Raw genomic sequence first — 22238 nt, 5'->3', positions numbered from 1 at the left:
TGGAGGCCCTGGAACGGGACAGCCTTGCTTGTTGTTTTCAAAAGTTTCTTCTCTTCCCCTGGCTGCAGGGTTGCCTGTAAGTGACAGACCCAATCATCCCACATGCCCCATAGGCTGCCACAGAGCTACTGATCTGGCGGCCAGAGAGCCTGGCTAGGCAGGACCAGGTATACGGGGCCGGAGACTCCACAGATCTTCTCCTGCAGAATGGCTGGGCTAGGGGGCTGCAGAGGCAGCTCAGGGATTTTGAAGGAGGATTCCTAGCCCTTCCCTTCCCCCTCGTGCAATTCACCTGCACCCAGATCAGCTCTTTGGCCTGTGGGCAGTGGGGACATGGAGCTGGATTAAGCCTTCAGGGCCAGTGCTGCTTGCTAACTTCCCCATCATGTCCCACCTCCTCCAGCAGCCTCCGGGTCTGACATGTGCTACCAATATGGATAGCCTCCCCCATGCCTCAGAGACGCCTGTGTCCTGAAGAGACAGCTGAAGGAAGGCAGCATCGTTATCCCCATTTTACAGTTGGGGAAACTGAGGCACATTGCAGGGAGGTGACTTGCCCAGGGGCAGAGCTGGGACTAGTGCCACAGATGCACCTAGCCACTAGGCACCACTGCCTGGCTTAGCCAGCCCCCCACTTCATTTTATACAAACATACCCTTCCCCCGGTGGTGCCCAGAGAGGCTAGCAGGGGGCTGGCTGGAGATCTGCACCCCCTTTGTGCCCAGAAGGAAAGCTGGGCCTCAGATGTGCTTGTGGGGACCACGTGCCTAGCTGGCCTCTTTCCGCCCCCTCCTGAGTCAAGGCAGAGCTCTGAACATGAACCAGGAGGCGTTGCAACAACTCATGGCACCATCGGCTCTCCGGCCTTTGAAATGATAATTACAGGCAGCGCGAGCACCGTTGCTTGTAAACTGGGTGAAAATACCAGCTGGAATGGTCTCACCTGCAGCCGAGCTCCCCCGAGCTCCCGCCAGCTGTTGCGTCCTGAGTGGGAGGCAGCCCTCCGTTTCAGGTTGTTATCCTGTGGGCGTGAGCGAAACGTGCCGTCCAGGGCACTCGCTATTCTTAACGCTGCGCTCGGCTGCAATTCAGTGCCATTGCCTTGAGGATGCCCAGTTCTCCTGCACCTGGCACTATGTGTCGTCACCCAGCCGGGCTCATGTGTAACATCCCTTTTCATGCATTCACTGTGCATGGAGGTAACCGAGGACACCAGGGCAGAATCAAGCCCAGTTTTTCTATCCGAGCTTCCAGTTGGCTAATCTTGCTTGCCCATAGCCACCCACTGCATGGCGCCACGCCCTCGGTGCCCGTCTTACCTTCAGGTGCCCGGCGTGCATCTGTGCTCGCTCGCACATCTGAAGGAAGTATTTCGCATTGGTCTCATCCACGATGATGTAGACGCCGACTTTCCGCTTGAAGCCAGCATCCAAGAGGTCCTTGAAGATGTCGACGTCCGTGAACATGTCCATGACAACAGCCACGACCTGTTGAGGGAGGGGAGTGGGCAGAAGAGGGTGAATTCAAATGATATGCATAGGCTAGAGTGCGGTGAGTTGCTTCACTGACTGACCCCTGCTGTTCCACCTCAAATCAGGGACTGAAATTATTATTACTTATTACAGGATCCCCAGTCCCCCAGGGTGCTAGGTGCTGTACAAAAACAGAACAAAAGGACAGTTCCTGCCTTTTCTGATCCCTGGGGCAAGACCAGCTCTGGGAAATGTTTACTAGTCCTCAGTGTAGTTGTACTGGTACCATCCAAGTGTTTCTCGCCTCCTAAGGAAGTGGGATTTCCCTCTGATTTACCGCGCTGCTTTCCCCATCAAGGCAATTCTTACATGATTTTATCTGCCTCTGGATTGACACCCACTATGTAGAATTCTGCGTGGTACCAACCGGAAGCTGGCAACCCCCACGTTCAAATGAGATCTGACATTGGGGATTGGTCCTGCTCTGAGCAGGGAGTGGGACTAGATGGCCGCCTGAGGTCCCTTCCAGCCCTGAGATTCTATGATTCTATGATTAATCGCCAACTCTAGCGGATTGGGGCGCAGCGTGTGCTCAGCTCACATTGGAGCTGAAGTTGGAAGCAGAGCAAGACCGTCATCGGGGTGATGTGACTTTAATTGCCAAGATTTTGTGATCTGCCTAGGACACAAACAAATGGGGCTCACCAGGTGAGGACCCTGCCTTTCCCTGGCAGGGAGCTGCACTCGGAGCAGGTCCCAAGAACTCACATCAGACAAGCTGGGGACATACCCACCAGCTCAGGGCCCTGATCCTGCAGGCGCTTAGGCACCGGCGGTACCTTTACCCAGGGAAGCAGTCTGCTAGAAGTCAATGGAACTACCCCTGTGTGCATCTCTCTACGAGAGCCGGACTTACTCAGCTCAGCAAACTCATACTGGGCCTTGACAATCCAGCCCCCTGCTGTGAGCTCTCTGTGACAGAGCCCTGGGTCCCACGCTGGGTCCCCCCCACCAATATACAGAGGATATGGGCCAGTTACAGCCCCCAGCTATTGAATCTTGACTCGTTAGCTCAAACTGTAACAGCTCACGCTTTGAGCTCCAGAAGGCCCTGGTGAATTGGCCAAAATGGCAGCGTTCACACGTGCTCTGCAGAGAGTGGAGACTTATATTATCCTCCTCTCTGAGACGCTGGGACTAGAACCTGGGTCGTTTAGCTGGCAGCACCTTCCACCTCTACCCTGTAATATTCCACCCCTCTGTATCGATGCTGCCACCGCGTGGTGTGCAAATCCCTTGGCTCGGGAGACAGGCTGCAAATGAGGGCACTTTTGAGATTTCCATCTCAGCGTCATTTGAGCCAGCATTCCGGCCCCAAGCAGAGTGCTTTGTACTTTCCAGCCGCCAGTGGCTGACGACGTCTCGTCCTTCATGAGCTTTCATTAAGCCCTAGGAGGGAGGTGTTGTTAACCCCATTTTACTGACAAACTGGGGCACAGAGGGTGAAGTCCTGCCTCTGGTGAAGTCAGTGGCAAAACTTGCACTGACTTCAAATGAGCCAGGAATTCACCCAGACTGTTTACATGACTTGCCCAAAGTCATGAGGATGAGTCAGGAGCAGAACCCAGGAGTCTTGACTCCTGTTCCCTACTCAACAGCCTCTCTTTCTAACAGTGGAATGTAGCACAGGAAGCCCAGGTCCCTGATTTCTTTTGGCAAAGCTACGATTCCTTGTGTGAAAGGGACAGGATCTACACTTCTGTCTGTCGTAGCGTTGCCAGGCATGCTTGGTCGAATGCACTATTAACCCAACCGGGCCACAGTGGCCAGCTCCGTGCAGCTCCCAGAACCTGCCAGCATGTCCCTTCAGCTCCTAGATCGGGGCGGACAGAGGGGCTCTGTGCGCTGCCCCTGCCATCAACCCAGCTCTGCAGTTCCCATTGGCCAGGAACTGCAGCCAATGGGAGCTGCGGGGGCGGCGCCTCTGGATGGGACAGTGCACAGAGCCCCCTGGCAGCCCAGTGCTCCTGCACCTAGGAGCCGGAGGGACATGTTGCCTCTTCCCGGGGCCACCTGAGGTAAGCGCCACCCAGAGCCTATACACCAAACCTGCTCCCATGCCCCAACTTCCTGCCCCAGGCCTGAGCTCCCTCCTTCCTGGAGTCCACACCACAACTCCCTGCCCCAGCCCTGAGCCTCCTCCTTCACCCCAACTTCCTCCCACAACCTGCACCCCCTACTGAATCCCACTCCCCTGCCCCAGCCCAGAACCCTGTCCCACACTCTGAGCCCTCTCCTGCACCCCAAACTGCTCATCCCTGGCCCACCCCAGAGCCTGGGCCCCTAGCTGGAGCCCTCACCCCCTGCACACCAACTGCTTGCCCCAGCCTGGTGAAAATAAGTGAATGAGCAAAGGTGGGGGAGAGTGAGTGACAGAGAGAGATGGGATAGAGTGATCCAGGGTGGGCCTTGGGGCAAGGGGCCAGGTCTGGGGGCATGGTAGGGAGGGGCAAAGGTGTTTGGTTTTCTGCAATCAGAAAGTTTGCAACCCTCGTCTGCAAATGCCTTACCTCTTGCTGCTCCCAGAAACATCCAAGATTCCCATAGCCGAAGGATGTCAGAGTACAAAGCATTGCTCCCTAACGCGATCCTCCAAGAGACGAGGCCTCCATGTGTTAATTACTCAGGTCAGGCCAGGCCTCAGCTACAGTTACACAGCTTCTCCTCTTGGTTTAGGTGCGTCTTTCACTCTGCAGTGGGGTGGAGGGGAATAGGAAAACGTGGCCGTAAAGCCACAGACACTGGCCAGATGATTTAGGGCAGCATTTCCCCACAGGTATGTGGCGGAATTTTTTTTAAAATGACATATGAGAACAAAAACCCTTCCCTTGTATTTTGATTCGTGTCGGAGCTGGACTCTAACATCATTCATTTTACTGTCCAGACTGTGAATCGCAAGGGCGGTAAACAGCTTAAAGCAAGACACTAAGAGGGTGAATTGATTTGGAGACAATATGGTGACGTGCCTCAAAATAATGAAATGAACGGAGTCAAGGTTGGGAACCACGGACTTAGGGCCGGAGGTAAGATCTGCCGTGACGCTACCTTCCTTTTTAAAAGCTGACTCGGCTGCAAGCCGGCAGCGTTACCTGAAAGTCAGCGGCAGTTTGTCGTAGTTACAAGGGTTCACGCCTGGCTGCTTTGTTTAATCTGGTGATGCGATTGAGGAGAATTTGTGAAGTTTGGCTCACTGGGAAATATACACTGGGTTGAACCAACCGTTCCTTGTGGCTGGAAAGATGCATGTGTTCCTTCAAGCAGGCTGTCTAACTACCACACATCATGACTGATTGTGTCACGTCCTGCGGCCTGGCCTGTTTTGTTTATATGACCCACTGTGCTGGTTCGGATGCCATTCCCTATGTGCAAACAAACACACCCGTGAGCACCCTGGAAAAGATCCAGGGTGGGGAGCTGACTCCCCACTGATTCAAACAGACACTGGGAGGATGGGAGCGAAAGTCACCTCAGGGTGTGGTTCCACCCCACGGGGGTATATGCCCATATCCAGCCAGGGCATGAGCTGTCATTTTGGGGGGTCAAGAATGAGCCTGGGCAGGCTGCTGCGGCAGAGTTGAGCGGTAGGGGGCGATGCTACTGGCGTGTATTGCGTGTGCAGCGTTACTGTGACAGTAGCCACGGGCCATCATCTTTGTGGCTCCAGTCCTGGCATTGGAACGGAGAAATTTGCTGTTGTGCTGGGCCTGGTCTTGTTGTTTTCCATCCATTCATGCTGAGGTGCAAGGGCAGAGTGGTGAGCCGGGCCTGCTGGCTTGTTTGTTCGGTGGCGAGGAGCTCTGCTGCTGCAGCTCCATGACTGTGCTTTACCCTCCGTAGCAGCGACGTTACCCGGCTCTTTAAACGCCTCCTTCCACAAGGTCATTTTAAACCCTGAAGCAGCACTCGGCGTAGCTTCGCTTGAGCTGTCCAGAGGAGAGTAGCTCACCTGCCGTGGTCCCTGAGTGCTGGCAAAGCCCTGCAGCTGGGCTGGGGAGAATTCCCTCGGTGCAGGCGTGGCACAGGGCGTCCGTGTGCCCGTCCCCTCACGAGCCCGGGTGCAAGAGAGGTGTGTGTAGCTCCAAGTCCTGCAGGCTTGCCATACCTTGGATCAGCTCCCAGCCTCAGTAATGCTCGGGCATTTGCTTCAGCCCCTGGAAGCTTGGCAGGGTACACGACGGGGGCTTACTGTCACATTTTCCCTCCTTCTCCGGGAGCTGCGAGTTGGCGTGGCACAGAATCTGACCCTATGTCTGTCTGGGAATTCGCACCCTCCAGCAGGGACTGATCTGAGGGCTGAGCTTGGCAGAATAGCAGTTGGAGCTGGATGGGGTTAGTCAAGTGACAGGCAGGGCAAGGGGAAAGCGCAGCCGAAAGCCATTAGGGTCTGTTCAACCACCCGGCAATGCAGAAAAGTCAGGCGGGGATAGGAGCCTGGATCAGACCCATGTCCACTGGTCCAGAGCCCAGCCTCTGAGAGGGCCAGGCCCAGGTGGTGCACAGAACCCTGTAGTAGGTGCTTGGGGAAAGTTTCCTCTCACCCCTAAACATTACTAGCTGGTGTGTTGTCCCTTGTCTGCTGAATACCCCAGCATTTATTTTGAGCAGGGGTGGCTCCAGGCACCAGCACGCCAAGTGTGTGCCTGAGGCAGCAAGCCGCGGGGGCAGTAGGCAGGTTGCCTTTGGCGGCATGCCTGAGGAGGGTCCGCTGGTCCCGCGACTTTGGCGGACCTCCCGCAGGCGTGCTGCCAAATCCACGGGACCGGGGACCTCCCACAGGCAAGCCGCCGAAGGCAGCCTACCTACCGTGCTTGGGGCGGCAAAATACCTAGAGCCGCCCCTGATTTTGAGGCTCAGAAGTTTTGGAGCCTGAATCTCCCATGAGGCTTTGCATGCTGCATGGAGAGAGGCTATTTTTTCCCAGAGCCATTGTAGGCGGCACACATGTCAATCACATGTCAAACAGCTGATGCTCCACCTCCATTCAACTCAGCTGCGAAAGCTGCACTGAGGTGCCAGCTAAAACTGGGAATCCATTCACTGCCTTGCCCGGCACGCTTGGGAATTCTCCTGCGGTTGCTGTGGGTAGGGATGCAGCACAGAGGTGCTGAGGTGTGAATCGGTTGGCTCCTGATCTGGTTCATCACTTGCAACACTTTACTTTTCTGTCTCCTCGGTTATTTGTAGGAGGCTCTGGGTTTGGTAACTGCTTGTAGGAGTAAGAACAGGGTTGCCGGGCGTAACATGGTTCCCCCCACTCTGAATGAAGTGTGAGGCTCTGATGGGAGATCATTCGTTTGAGCTGGACAGTGAGAGTTAGCTGTGATGGGAGTACGTTGTCTGTGCACCAAACCCAGACACACATGTTGAGACTAAGAGAATCCCTGGAATGTTCTCCTCATACAGGTGGAGGAGAATCAGAATTATGCTTGGCACTTATATTGCACCTTTCATCCAAGGCTCTCAAAGCAGCATAATTAATTTAATTAAATTAGCATCACAGCACCTCCGGCAGGCGGGGAAGTTTGATCATCATCATTGTATAGATTAGGAAACCAAGGCACAGAAAGCTGAAGTGACTGGATTGTACAGCATGACCTGATTTCCACACCCTGGTTATGTTGTCTAGACTGCACTCCCAGGTGGAGTTTGTTCTGTTTTATGAATGGGATGCTATGCTGGGGTTGCCTGTGATAGCAAGGCACTGGTCCTTTCCCATCCTCTGCTGCTATGTGGGCTTGCACCTCCTGCCCCTGCCAAGTCATTCGGATTCATTGTAGGGCTGCTGGGTGCAGGAGCATTTTAAATGTAACTCAAGGAGACATTGGAGGGAGAGATTTTCAAAGGAGCTCAGCATTGGCCTTCGTCCAGTGAGAGCAGAAAGAGGCTAGTCCCGAGCAGGTTTGAAAAGTCACCCTGAAAATCTGCCTCCTGCCCCTTGCTCCACAGAACCGTGAATCTCCAGCCCGGGGCTCGTGTGCTCATGGCTGTTAGCACTGCAGCAGCTCCAGGGTGGCGGGGGCACAGTGGCTTTGCTCGGGGTGTTCCCCGGGGGCATGAGTGCCCTACGGTGATGAAAGGCATGAATGCGAGAACATTGCAAAGGCAGACCGAGCAAACCTGGCACCAGAAACAGTGACTTGGGCCTTCTGATTTGTCTGTTTGCTTGCTGTTTACTCAGAGGCGCAGAGCTCGGCTGCAGCTCCATGGCTGCACTTTGCCTCCGGAGCAGGGACATCACACAGATTTTAAACACCTGCTTTCACATTCCTCCTGGGGAACTTTGCCTTCAGGAGCAAGGAGAGTTGGAGCAGAGCTCCCAGGAGGAATGGAATCTGGGTGTTTCACTCACTTCCAGGAGACGTTAGGGTGCACCCCCGCCCCTCATTGCCCTGTTGGCGACCGGGAGTTGCTGTGAGAAGGGAAATGTAACGCTGGGTCTTTTACTGCAGTCATCAAAAAGAATCATTTACAAATGTTCTCACTTCTCATTTACCCGGCCCTTAGCAAGGTTCAAAGCCCTTTATGAGAACCAGTGGATGAACCCACCCACGTCCCATGTGGTGGGCAGGGCAGTGTGATTACTCCCATTTTACAGATGGGGAAACCGAGGCAGAAGGGTTGACTGCCTGATTTGCAAGGATACGGAGCCCTCCTAGCTCCCGTTGACTTCAGTGAGGTATGTGGACTTCTGAATATCAGGCTGCGAACGGCTCTCTGAAGGTTTTGAGGTGCCTCGATGTCAGAGCCACAATTAGAACGGAGAGGCCCTGGTTCTCCTTTCACTTATAGTGGTGCGAATCAGGAGTGGCTCCATCCCAGTTAATCGAAATGTATACTGTAAATGATGCCAGAGTTGGGAAAATTCCCAGTCCTGTGTTACTCCAGCATGATGTGGAGCCAGAACTGCCTGTGTCTTAAGCCCAGCTCTGACACTAATTTCCACATAGTCTCTTTAGGAACCTAACCCCTGGGAATGAGATGCCTGAAGACCTTTGAGGATATGGGCCTTAGCCTCTCTGTTTCACTTCCTCCATGTGGAACCTGAGACCGTGGAAAACAGGGATGCTAAGAAGTTAGCAGCCTCCGAGCGTTAGCTGCAAAGGGCTTTGAAAATGAAAAGAATGAAGTGAGTGCCAAGGAATAATCACATACAGAATCTATAGGGTGGGAATCGCCTTTAAAAATAAAATCAACAAGAAACAAGCCCTACATGATGCAGGTCCCTTCTAGTGACTGCTGGCCATGGGCAGTGGAGTTGTGATGGGTGCCACCAGGCAGCATGTGTCCTGGGGTCAGGGTGTCGCAAGGTAGATGCTATTTCCAGCCCAAATGGAAGCTCTGTCCTATCTCCTCTTTGCATCGGCTGCTTGTTTCTGAAGGCAGGAATCTGAAAGGAGGCGTTTCTCTCTCTCTGCAGAGGCAAAGTCGAGACACAGAGCTGCAAACCCCCCAAACTCTTCAGTATGTTCTGGCCAGTTTGTGTTGTCCAGGTTTGCTGACTCTGCCCTGCCACAAATAGTAGGGAACCATCTGGCCGGTGAAATCGATTGGCTTGTGGGATAGCCTCCCATGGGACTCCTGAGTGATCTAGAACACCCGGCTGAGCAAAGCCCTAGACAATGTGCCGTAGGGAACAACTGAGGTCCAGCTGCTAGGGCCACAAAGCAGGACTCGGGAGACCTGGCTCCATAGTGTTCAAGGCCAGGAGGGACCAGTAGATCATCTGGGCTGACTTCTCTCTCACAGGTCATGAAATGTCACCCAGGTACCCCTGTATTGCACCCAGTAACGTGTGTTTGGCTAAAGCACATCATCCAGAAAGGACACCCAGTCTTGACTGGACAAGTTCTATTTCTGCCACGGACTTGCTATTGAACCTTGGGCCAGGCATGGCCCTGCCCTGTGCCTCAGTTTCCCCTTGTGCATTCTTGCCCATTTAGCTTGTAAGCTCTTCAGGCAGCGATTGTCTCTTGCTGCGAGTTTGCACAACATAACCTAGCACAGGGTGGGGCTCACGCTCACTTTGAGTCTCCGGACGCTGCTGCAAGACAGATTATACAAGAACCATGATTGCAATTGGGTGTCGGTGGGGGGTGGGTGAGGCGGCCTAATAACAAATCGTCCCCATCCCCCATTCCTGTGGGAGTTCAAAAGCACGGGGTCAAACCCTGCTCACAGCTCCACCCGTGGGAACCTGTTGAAATCAGTACGAAAAAGGCAAAAATTCAGCTGCAGGGCTTAATCTGCAAAGAATGAAGCCCTGTGTGCTAGAGGACACAGGAGGCTGGCCCTCTGTGCTGATTACAGCCCTGCCTGAGGAGTGGGAGTGCTCGCCCCCAGCACAGGCTGCTTCCCCAGCTCTGGGGGGAAAAAACGTCATCCCTCCCCTTGTAACTCGGATAATCATTTAATCCCCTGCAAAGGGACTGGCCCACTGTTGCCTTCCTGACTTTGGACCATTTGACAATCTAAAAGCACTATACTGGATCCAAAGCAGTGGGGAATCGGACCCTTTGCACACAGTGACTTTTCCCTCTCTTCACTGGTGTGTCATCAAGACAATTCCCCCCACTGAAATGCTTTCAACTAGGTAAAAACACTCCCTAGCGGAGAAGGAGAGCCCTAGATCCAAGCCCAGACGGTCTCTGCCCCATAGCAGATTCCAGCTGGATCTGTCTTCCCTCAGTCCCAACTAGTTGGTGAGGTATTTAGAACATGCAGCTGTGCAGCATTTTTGGCTGGATCAGGTATTGAGAAACTATGGGGTGTTTATATAGGTTTCCAGCTCACAGTCCGTCTAATGGACGTTGCTGTGTCACGTACAAATCCCGTGCCCATCCAGGAAGTACAAGGGAGGTCAGAATCATTTCAGGGTGCTTTGATCAACATGTGCACTGTGGGATCATTTTTTTATAGGGGAAATTGGAATTCTTATTAACCTACTTTCTGCATCATCAAAGACCAACATTTGGGCCTGCTGCCTGTTTATTTAATGACCATATATTATCAGCTCAGAGTAAGCACACAATTAGAACAATAATGTGTTGGGAAAGATGTAAGTGGGATGACTAATATTAATAATCGCTGTCCCTTCTCTGGTACCTTTCATCGGTGTCTCATGAAATGTTCTGCAAACAGTAATTAACTGAACCTTACAACTTCCTTGGCAGGTAGAGAAGGTTGATTATACCAGATATGAACCAAACCTGGAATCTCTAATGCAAACTCTGAGGGCAGATTCAAAAAACACTTCCTACGGTTTTGTTCCAGGCCATTATTTTCAATATGTTCTGATTTCAGCTCTGCTGGAGCCAAAGTCTTGTGAAAACAACTGATCACTTGAGAATTCCCCCATTTGAGATGGGAGCGCTCTTGAGCCAGTGAGGTTTTCAGCTGGTTGGGGTCAGAATCTCATGAAAATAGTCTGTGAGATTTCGGTGCCATGTCAAAACTCAGGTCTGCTTTAATCCTGGCATGTTCTTGAACCTGAATCCTGCCCTAAAACTAATCTGAATAGTGCCTCTTTGTCTCATGTCTATATTATCCCCATTGTACAGATAGGGAGCACTGAGGCACAGCGAGGTCATTCACCAAGTCACTGGAAGAGCTGGGAATAGAATCAGGGGTTCTGTGTTCTTTCCTTTGCTTTAATCACTAGGGATACTCCCACCCAGAGACAGGAACAGAGCTCAGGCTTCCTGCCTCCCCATCTTTTTCTCCTTTTGACCATTCCAGCTATGTCACAAAACTATGTTTAGTCCCTAAACTCAGCAAAATGTTTAGCTGTGTAGGCCCTGATCCTGCAGACACCTACATGAGGGCTTAATCTTGTGTCTGTAGGATTTAGTTCTGATTCCCTTCTCTTCTCATAACCACTAGGACAGCAGTTATCTACCAGGGTACGCGTACCCCTGGGGGTACACAGAGGTCTTCCAGGGGATACATCAACTCATCCGGATATTTGCCTAGTTTTACACGAGGCTACATAAAAAGCACTAGCAAAGTCAGTACAAACTACAATAGAGTTTATACTGTTTGTAATGCTCTATAGACCATACACTGAGCTATAAGCACCATATTTATATTCCAGTTGTTTGATATTACAGTGATATGGTAAAAATGGGAAAGTCAGCAATTCTTCAGTAACAGTGGGCTGGGACACGTTTGCATCCAACGAAGTGGGTCTTCACCCACGAAAGTTCCTGCTCCAAAACGTCTGTTAATCTATAAGGTGCCACAGGACTCTTTGCTGTTTGTATTTTTATGTCCAATTTTATAAGCAAGTAGTTTTGAAGTGAGGTGAAACTTTGGGGGTACGCAAGACAAGTCAGGCTCCTGAACGGGGTCCAGTTGGCTGGAAAGGTTGATAGCCTCTGCACTGGACAACACTGCCCTGCCTGCTCTTAGCACCCAGAGGGAACGCATCCCTGGCCTCAGACTGAATCAGCCCAGACAGACGCACTTAGCCCTGAACAAGCTCTGTGAAGCTGTAGTCAAAATAGCTGGAGTTTGCTTCCCTCTCTGCCAAAGGAGATTTTGCTAAGTAAGAAAAACCGAGTGGAAGGTGTGTATGTCCTCCTGGCGTCACATGGTGTATGCAAACTAAGCTGATGGCTGTGCTGGCGTGTGTGCCCAACCTGCCCCAGTAAGGACGTCAGAGGAACTTGGCTCTTCTGTACACAATTAGCAGCCCCGGCATTTTGCTTTGGTGTTGGGATTTTTCTGTTTTTTTTTTAGTTCTGAATGGGCTAAATGTGCTCAGTCTCCAAATTGCTGCTTGGCTCAGGGTTCGGTGCTGAGTCTGCAGGAAGGATCGCTACCCTAAGCCAGGGAAAGAAAGGCAGCTGTGCTTCCCAGCTGCTTAAGAGCCAGATGCAGGCCAATGCCCTTCCAGAACATGAAGCAACAAGCTGTCGGCAGGAGACAGTCACGTTGGATGTAATAGGAAATTCCAGATGATGTAGGTAAAATGCCTTGTAGCACTTTTTCCATTTCATCCTGGGATGACCCAGATGATATAAAGGCAGCGCCTGGACAGTGAAAAGAAAACCTCTGATGCTAGAAAGCAGCAACTGTGAGGATGGCAGAGAGAAGGTCACACCTGGCTAACTTTGCAGAAATGGGAAGTAAAAACCTGCTCCACAGCTGATGGAGCTGCTACACCCCTTTAGACTAGGTCAGGATCTGGCTCATACTCTCTTGAGTGGCATAAACAATAGAATGACCAGAGAAATCCGGCTACTCGTAGACTCCTAAAAATCCCCATTCCTTTTAGAGCACCTTCTGTCCTAGGATCTCAAAGCACATCTCAGAGGGTAATGAACAGAGCCTCACAACGTCCCCTGCATGGGAGACTATCCTCATTAGCTGGGGAAACTGAGGCACAATGGGGAAGTGACTTGCCCAAGGTCACACCGGGGATCTGTGGCACTGCTGGGAACAGAACCCAAATCTCCTGAGCCCTCATGCTCTACCTTAGCAACTGGATCACACTTCCTGTCTCTCCTACTCCCCAGCCCCCTCTGAACAAATGTTGCTCCCCAGCTAAGTCAATGTGAAAGGCACTGAATTGGTGTGGTGTTGCAAAAGGATCCCCCTCCCCGCCAGGCATGCATCACTCCTCTGTCTGGAGCAGGGATTCCCATGCTGCCAGGCTCCAATGCGGCCACTTTCTTTCCCCACTCTGGGAGCTCAGTGTGCGGATGGGGCAGCGGTGGACACGGTCAGGCCCCCACAGGCACTTGGTCCATCCCGACACACACACAGGGATGGCGACAGGGAGGCAGCTGGACAGCAGTGGCCAGCGATCGTGATGTCAACGAAATGCGGCGTCGGCGTCCCAACCAGGCAGGCCACCTCCAGCAGCCACAAGAAGGAGTCTGGGTTAGGGGAGGACAGAGGCCCAGCCGCACTCTGAGTCAGAGGCCCAGGGAAGGAGTTGGAAGCGACGAGAATGCAGAGCCAGCAGGGAGCGTATGAACCAGTGTCAGGGACTATAGGCCAGGCCCCAAGACAGGATGTTCTCACTGATGGTTGCCTGTGTCCGTTCATCCCGTATTCCATCTCCTCCTGCTGGGTCTGCCACGCAGCGATCGAACAGGTGCAGCGCACCCCCCGGCTGGGCTCAGGCTGCGTCACAGAGTCAGGGCGCAGGTGGGCGACCGCAGTCCATGTTCCATCAGGGAGGAATGCTGGCTCAAAGCCCTCCCTGGCTTCATGCTTGGCGCCTCCTTGGGCGATCGCACCCCTTGGCTGAGGCGTCAACCCATCTGCCTGGCCCTAATGCCCTGCAGAAAGCTGGACCACGCTCCGCAAGCTGGGATGTGGCTGTGCACGAGGCAGCCCTGGGGATCAGTACAAGTTGGAGGCCTTGGCCTAGCCCTGCATCATGTGAACAGAATGCTGCCCTGGCTCCAAACACCGCTGGGGGCATGGAGGGCTTTGTACCAAGGGTGCAGGACAAAAAAGTCTCTTGGATCAGTCTCCCGAAGCCCCAGCTTGTGCCTCTAGAACCGAGCATGCCGGGGGGATGGCAAACATTCTCCCCTCGTTTTTGTGTTCCCTCAACCAGCCCTTCCTTACCTAGGTGACCCCAGCTCGGCTGCGACGACAGCCAAGGGGGATGAGAGGGGAATTAAGCCCCCTCCACCCCCCACCCCAGGCCAGGCTGAGGCCAACTCAATCGCAAAGCTGCTCCGCTACCGAAAGCACATCCTGAATGAGAGCTTTGCAGACTGGTTTAAAGATGGCTCCCCTCTAAACTGGTTTCAGACGCTGTTTGGCTGGCGGCATGGACTGATCACGGCACGTCTGAGAGAGCGTGGCCCCGGCCGCACCTGGCAGCCCGCGTTCAGAACTGGTTCAAACGTGTTCTCAGATCATGCTTTCTGCCTGCTACAGGGCCCGCTGGAGACCCACCCTCTCCAAATACACAGCCCTCTGGCGACAAGGGCCTGGAAGAGACACTTGATGCGCTTTGTAATTGGATGAAGATTGGCTGTTATTCCCATTGGGATCTAAGGCATCAAAGAAGCTCCCTGACTTGCTCTTCTGACTGAACAGCAAGCTGAGGAGCTGGCAAATGCACAGGACAAGGTCACATCAGGATGCAGGGATGTGACCTCTGTGGCTGCTGATCCCCAGTGTCCCTGTGGCACACATGGGGCAGCCTGCAGAGAAGGCTCTGTGTATACACCTCAGATTACTCCTGCAGGAATTATGTGCCACTGCGCACCTGCAGAATTTATGTCCCCTGCAGATTTCTTTGCTTTCCTGCAGAAAAATGACTTTCTTATGTGGAAGCAAAGAGAAACCACAAGAGTGATCATGCAACACTCCCCAGCAGTATGTTTGGATGCCCAGGGTAGCCGGCAGAGAGGTAAATCATTGTGGGGTGGGACTGGGGAAGACACGGCTGGTGGCTTCTACCCTGTGCTAGGCTCAGCTGCTAGTCTAGGCTAGGGTGGGCTGGGGAGGGTGGGACTTCCTCTTCCCCTGCACGGCATCTGGGGCCAGGTCAGACCCACCCCAAGACTTCTACCCCGGCTGCAGGAAGCTCTGCAAACCTCCCCCCACCCAATTCCTTCACCCATCGCTCCTCAGCTGTGGGGGAGGGATCCCTGTACTGGGAGCTGCTCCCCCATCTGCCCAACCCCCAGGCATCCAGACCCCCCTCATAGTGAGACCCTCCTGCCGAGCCTCACCCTCCTCCCACTCAAAACCCCCCCTATGAGCCCCACTCCTTCTTCACCTGAACCACCCCGATGAGCCACTCAGATCTCCACCCCACCGAGCCTCAACCAGCTGCACCTGGATCCCCATTCCTGCTCAATCCCAGCGTTAATTCGGAGGGGCCTTCCACACTCTGGTCACAGGAGGCCCTCAGTACACAGCTCTCATTTCCTTAAACATACCTGTTCTACCTGCTTCCACTATCTCCCCCATCCCGATCACCCTCCCTCTGGGTGAAGATACTTCCCAGACCAGTCCTCCATCTCTGGATCACAACTTCTCCATTTGCCATTCACTACCTTCCACCAATATATTGTGGCTAAGTCTATCTCAAGGTCCTGATCAGAGCGTTATTAAATGCTAAGACGCAGCAAAGCAGCTCGTTCTCATTTTTGCAAAGGCTGGATGTAATCAGCTGTTGGACCTTTTCCTTGGGGTGGGTCTTACCAAAGGTCTGCTGCAGAAAGGGGGCAGATACTGTTTTTGATCAAACGTTCCTGGACTGTGCAAGCCACTAACCAATTTTGCGTCATCTGTTTACCATGATGCAATTGACTAGGACTAACAGGAAGACCTTGGGCCAGATTCAGCCCTTATGTAAGCTGGTACAATGCCAACAGTCTTCACCTGTTCGCACCAGGGCAGAATTTGATCCCTTGTATTTTGCAGAGCCGCGTGCAGTTCCCTGGGGCCCTGGAGATAATTATCAGGAGAAGGCTGATACCTTAGGCTAGGAGAGCGATAGCAGCTCAACTAGTTTGCATTTTCTTAGTTCCTCAACCTCTGGGTTGCCAAGGCCCAGGGAGGTCAAAGGAAAGATTCCCATTTTTTCCAGGGGAAGCTGGATCAGGCTTCCAGCTCTTTCCCTCTCCTGCGGCAGAATCTGAGCCATAAGTGGGTGTGAAGCTTAATGGGGAAGAACAGATGATACACCGGGCTGGCCCCTGCAGTCATCGCTCAGCCAGACCTCCCTTGCAGGGCACTGCGTGGCTGAGGAGGACTTTGGGGTCTGGCCTGCTCTGGATACCTGAGTAAACTCCTGCCCTAACGATCGGCGCACATCTCACCTTCTGAGCCTGGACAATCATTTTCCTGACCACCTCCTTGATGTGCGCTTGCCCGTCGATGGGCGGCTGCATGTACACCATGGCCCTGGTGACCCCCCGGTAGGCGACGGTCTCAGGCCAGCCCAGGTCCAGCTGCGGGATGGAGCGGTCGGATCTCTGGGGCCAGTACTCCAAGGAGGGTGCCAACTCTCCCTCGCCCCCTTGGCTGGTGCAGTCACCGTCGCTGTCCCCGCCTCCGTGGCGTGGGATATACTCCGAACCCGGGTCGTACGTTTCCAGCGACTCCATGATCTTTTTAAGCTCCAGCTCGGAGAGGAAGTCCCGGATGTTCTCTTTCTTGAGGACCTCGTAGAAGGCCTCTGGCCCCTCTGAGACCAGGGCTTCCAAAGCCAGTCTCTGCTCCTCGCTATAGAAGAACTCCGGCTTGGACTCGCTGGATCTCCAGTTGACATGACTGTCATCCAGACACTGCACCTGGGAGAGAGCCATAGCCCCTGCAAACAGTCAGACACTGAAGGGAGCCGGCGACACCAGTGAACCCTAGACTCTGACAATAAATAAGGAGTCAATTATTTCCCGGGTTTTAAATAACTTCGCTTTTTTTCTCCTTCTTGCGTTAAACACAGCAGTGGGTCCCCCCCTCCCTCCTCCGGCTGACTTGGCTTCTCCACAAAGTGCTCCCACGCTGTGCCTCAAATCTCCTGCCTCTTTGGCTATTTCCGCTCAGGAGACACTGACTTGGTTTCTCATTTACTCATCGGCTCTGGCCAGCCCAGGCGACCTCTGTGCGAGACAAAACCAGAGAAAAACTGATTCTTCCTCTGACTCCCAGGTCTCCGGTGCTGTAAGCCAGGTGAGCAGCGACTGGCTTGCAGGCACGGGTACTTTGAAAGTGGCACAATCCCTTTGAATCTTCTACCACCAGATCCACTTCCCTCTCGCTGCCTGCCCTTTCCCACGATGATAATATAGAACAGAACAAAATAAAATACAAAGGAAAATAACAATTTTAAAAAAATCCAGGAAATCAGATAGGCAGCAGCCGTGGGGGTGTCTCAGTCCGATCCTTCCTCTCTTTATTTCTCTCTCTCTTGATCTGAAGTTCTCTGAATGGGATCAGCTGTTGTGTTTCCCTGCATCAAAATCCTGCCTGTTGCTGCCTGATCAGTTTCTCCAGGGTTCCTGGGGCTGGAAGCTGGATTCTTGCAGGGCTTTTGCCGGTAAGCAGTGTGGAGATGGACAGGTAACAGCAAGAAGAGAAAAGAAAAGGGAAAAAAAAAATCAAAGTGATTCATAGCTCCGCCCTGCCCCACCTGCAATCACATGCTGCTGCCTTCAAACATTCCCAATATCTGCCTAGGTCATTAACTCCTTCAGCAGTGCATACATGCCTGCAAAGTCAGTCCTGGGCGGGAGGAGGACAGGAAGCTGATTCATCAGCACTGCACAGCACAGCTCCCAGCACTGCTTCCTGGATCTTGCTTCCCCAAGGCAGAGAGGGGCTGTCTGGGGCTTTCGCAGTTTGTGGACTGCAAGCTCTGTGGGGGTATTGGTATAGTGCCCATCTGTGGTCCTAGAACTACCACCAGCTCCTGGAGCACTGCTGCTGCCTAGCCTGACTGGCTGAGTATGCTAAGCATTGTCCTTTGAAATGATTATTTGAGTGGAAAATTGGGGGGTTGAGGACAGGATGGGTTGAGGCCATGAAAACAAAGCAAAGCCCCCAAACCCAAAGTGTTTTCAGTGGTTGTCAAAAAGTTTTTGGTTTTCATTTAAAAATATGAAAAATCAAAGTTTTCTGCAGATCCCAGCCTCACTCCATTTTCTGACTGGCTCTAATTGTTAACCCTTGCTGTACCAAGTACTGCCAATCCTGGCAGCAGCATTGGAACCCAGGGCCAACAGTGCTAACAGGATGAGTCTTTGCCAGCTGAGCTAGCAGAGTACCTCTCATAGCTAGTAGCTATAGTAGACTTTTATCTTTTTAGGTGAACCAGCCTCTAAGGGGGTGGGGGACAAGAAGTTCATGTGCTTCCTAGAACTTGCTGCAGCAGAGTAAATTAAATGAACAATTGGGAGAAAGAAAGACAAATACCCAGGCTCTTTTAATAGACCGGGGCAAACCAAAAGCGTCCAACACACCAGTCCCTTTGAACTGGTCACTCTAAACTCTGCCAACTCCCAGGCAGCGGTTCTCAACCTTTCCAGATAACTGTCCCCCTTTTGGGAGTCGGATTTGTCTTGTGTATCCCAAGTTTCCCCTCACTTAAAAACGACTTGCTTCCAAAATCAGATATAAATATACAGAAGGGTCACAGCCCACTAGTACTAAAATCACGGCATTTCTCATTTTGTCTGTATGAAATTGTAGTTTCTACTGGTTCACTATGTAGCCTGTTGTAAAACGAGGCAAATAGATGAGTTGATGTGCTCCCTGGAAGACCTCTGCATACCCCAGGGTACATGTGCCCCTGGCTGAGAACCATGCCCCGAGGGGTTTCAAGAAACGGGCCAGTTCTCTCACCAGTGTAAATCCGGGGTTCTTCCATGGCCACTTACGCTGATGTGATTCCAGCTGACAATTCACAGTGGTGTCAATCATTTTGCTCATTGTTCCAGGATAAAGCACCCGCTCTACCAATGAATCCAGGGCTGCAAAGATTCTAGTGTCAGAAGTGAGGCTCACTTTGCATCATGCTGCGGGACCTGTCCACGTGTGGCACCCGTATAGTGTGTGACCAGGGACCGATGCTTTGCAAGGGTACGAAGAGTGGCAATTGCCCATGGCTGGGGCAAGGGGTATTTCTCATAAACCCACAGCTCCTGGGAAAGCAGAGCACACGTGCACATTCTGATCTGTTCTAGGCTGGCAATGAAGAAACCAACTGCTGTTACCGGATGGTGGTGGTGATGGTTTGAGGAGTTCTGGTGTCACATCTGAAAGCCTGAGCCCTTTGAAATAACTCACCAACTTAAAGTGCTCCCCAGTCAGGTCAATAAGACTTTCTTGCCCCTCGTTCAGAAGATTGGAAATCCAGGATCTCGTTCGCTATTTGTAAAACAGGGCGGGAATTACTTCCTTTCAGCCACTCTTTGTTTGTATTCGGTCATTAGGCTGTAAGCTCTTTGGTGCAGGGGCTTTCTCTGTACAGCGCCGAGCACAGCGAGCCTCTGAGCTCGGGCGGGGCCTCTCGGTGCTACCTTAGCCCAAATAAATAATATCTGGCTGTTACAAAACCACCTTAAGACAATACTGTAGCTGGTGTCGTCATTATGGGATGCCCCTGTTTCCCTTGCAACCCCGACTCAGCAGGGCACCTTGAGCTCTTTGAGGCCAGGACGGTCTCTTTTTTATGGGTCTGTGCAGCACAAAGGATGTTAGTGGGCTTGCACGTGTGGTTTAAAGGCACATGCTTAAATCTCTTACTGAATCAGGGCCCTGTGTTTCTTGGCCTAGGCTGGTGTCGCCGAAGCTGTTGTAATTGGGTGTACAACTCCGATTGAGTGCATTGGAGCTTCACCCACGTGAATAAGGTCTGTAGGGAGCCCTCTGGCTTTTTGGCTGCACTGAAAATCCATTATGGGGACAAATACTTTTTAGAAGGGTGTGTGTGTGTGTGTGTGTGTGTGTGTGTGTGTGTGTGTGTAGTTTAAAACACTGACATTAATGCATGTGAGAAAGGTCACAAAGTAGATGATATAATGCCTTTTACTGGACCAACTGCTAAGGGGAAGAGGGATCCACCAGGACATAAAACTTACAATGGGGTCACATGGTCTTGGGGAAGGATCTATTTGAAGGAAGCATCAATAGGAGAAGACGTGCATGGTCTAGTGGTCTGATCCTCAGCTTGTGTAAGGCAGCTCCGTTGACATCTCTGAGCGTCTGGCCCTTAGCTTAAAGCTTGAATGTACTGTACTCTGTGGAGTTCGTTAACCCAGGATGCATCTGGGGTGTTATTCTTAATGATTTATATTTCCGTAGTGAATAGACGCCCCAGCCACGGGGCAGGGCTGTGCTCTGCAGACACACAACATGATAGGCCGCCCCAAAGCCCTTGCAGTCTAAGACAAGAGACGGCAGGTGGACACAGGCAGAATCAATGAGAGGGGTCTAAGCACACCAGCAACCTAGCAAGTTTCTGAGAGGTTTCATGGCAACGGAGGGGTGTGAAAGAGGATAAGGAGATGGCTTTGTGGATGTTTAGAGGGTGCCCTGCCCAGGTGGGGAGAGCAACATGGAGCCAGCCCAAAGGGGATTGTTTGAAAGTTGGACAGACATCTGGACTCAGGAGCCCAGTTCTACATCTGGGGGTTCAGATCACCACTTGAGGGGCTAACCCAGTGGTCCCCAACCTTTTTGTGGCCAGTAGCACATTCATGTTTTCAGAAGAGTGTGGCGGGCGCCAACAACTTTTCAAGGCTTATTTTGTATTTGTACATTAAATAATACGAAAACCATCATATTTAATATTCTTCCCATTCTGGGTTGAAATAATACGTACATTGTCTCTTATTTGAACCACTCACTTCGGAGCAAAATGTTAAAAAAATAATAAATTGCAAAGCACAAGAAATCAGCAGTATCAGAGCAGGAAGAATGTCATGCACAGGGCAGGCAGCAGTGCAATAAGCATGTGCCTGTGTCAGCACGTGCTACGGGGCAGCATTCGGTCCATTTTGCAGAGGCGGAACATGGGATTTTTTGTTTGTTTTTTTGTCTGGTTTATTTGGCGGCAGTTCTGGGCAATGCAGGGAGAAGCCTGAGAGAAGCTGCGCAGCCTGCAACCCCGGAGTACTCTGTCCTCAGCAGGCGGGGGGCCTTGGCATCTCTCCCCTGCTGGGCACTAGGCGGGCCCCGCACCTGCTGGGGACAGAGAACACCGGCGCCTGCAGCCCTGGAGTTCTCTGTGCCCGGCAGCCCTGGAGTTCTCTGTGCCCGGCAGGCCTGGAGTTCTCTGTGCCCGGCAGGCGTGGGGCTGCAGCTTCTCTGCAGCCCTGGAGGTCTCTGTGCCCGGCAGCCCTGGAGTTCTCTGTGCCCGGCAGCCCTGGAGTTCTCTGTGCCCGGCAGGCGTGGGGCTGCAGCTTCTCTGCAGCCCTGGAGTTCTCTGTGCCCGGCAGCCCTGGAGTTCTCTGTGCCCGGCAGGCGTGGGGCTGCAGCTTCTCTGCAGCCCTGGAGGTCTCTGTGCCCAGCAGGCCTGGAGTTCTCTGTGCCCGGCAGGCGTGGGGCTGCAGCTTCTCTGCAGCCCTGGAGGTCTCTGTGCCCAGCAGGCCTGGAGTTCTCTGTGCCCGGCAGGCGTGGGGCTGCAGCTTCTCTGCAGCCCTGGAGGTCTCTGTGCCCGGCAGCCCTGGAGTTCTCTGTGCCTGGCAGCCCTGGAGTTCTCTGTGCCCGGCAGGCGTGGGGCCGCGGCTTCTCTTGTTGAAGCCGGAAAGAAGCTGTAGCCCAGCGCCTACCGGGGACAAAGACCACCAGCGCCCACAGCCCTGGAGTCCTCTGTCCCCGGCAACCGCAGGACCGCAGCTTCTTTCCCCTACTGAGCACTAGGTGGGTGCACATAAATGCCCCGGCGGGCGCCATGGCGCCCATAGGCACCACGTTGGGGACCACTGGGCTAACCTGTTCACTGGGTACCAAAACACCGATTTGCCCATCTGGGCCCCTTCCCTTAGGTTTCCGTGGGCGAGAATGGAGCCCGTCCAGGCTTTTGTGTCTGCAGTGAAGGATCTGGGTTGGAAGTCAGTGGAGCTACGCCACTTCCTGGCCCTCTGTTTGGGTTCAGTCACCGCCTGCCCCTGTGTGGGACCCAACCTGCCCACTTTCTAATGGCCCCGTGGTCTGGGCGGTGGCCTGTTTGGAACCGTCCTGAGTTCAAGTGTTTGTCAGGGCTCTGAACGCCTTTGCGTGGGG

The 22238-nt window shown here is 52.9% G+C and overlaps 2 protein-coding genes across 2 annotated transcripts in view; one reads left to right on the top strand and one right to left on the bottom strand.

The window, feature by feature from the left end:
• Positions 1-16819, bottom strand: part of FAM83G (family with sequence similarity 83 member G) — a 29567-nt gene extending 12748 nt beyond the window's left edge. Inside the window, exons 1-2 of the mRNA XM_050967264.1 lie at positions 16331-16819; positions 1320-1487 (exon numbers count right to left, since the gene is read on the bottom strand). Of these exons, the coding sequence (XP_050823221.1) occupies positions 1320-1487; positions 16331-16819 (657 nt within the window). The remainder of the gene's footprint in view (positions 1-1319; positions 1488-16330) is intronic.
• SLC5A10 (solute carrier family 5 member 10) overlaps positions 1-22238 on the top strand; it is an 85776-nt gene that overhangs the window by 41967 nt on the left and 21571 nt on the right. Inside the window, exons 8-9 of the mRNA XM_050967279.1 lie at positions 14241-14256; positions 17354-17380. Of these exons, the coding sequence (XP_050823236.1) occupies positions 14241-14256; positions 17354-17380 (43 nt within the window). The remainder of the gene's footprint in view (positions 1-14240; positions 14257-17353; positions 17381-22238) is intronic.

Source organism: Gopherus flavomarginatus, chromosome 9 (genome assembly GCF_025201925.1).
Source record: "Gopherus flavomarginatus isolate rGopFla2 chromosome 9, rGopFla2.mat.asm, whole genome shotgun sequence".
Lineage (NCBI taxonomy): Eukaryota > Metazoa > Chordata > Testudines > Testudinidae > Gopherus > Gopherus flavomarginatus.
This window is presented reverse-complemented; position numbering and strand designations above follow the sequence as displayed.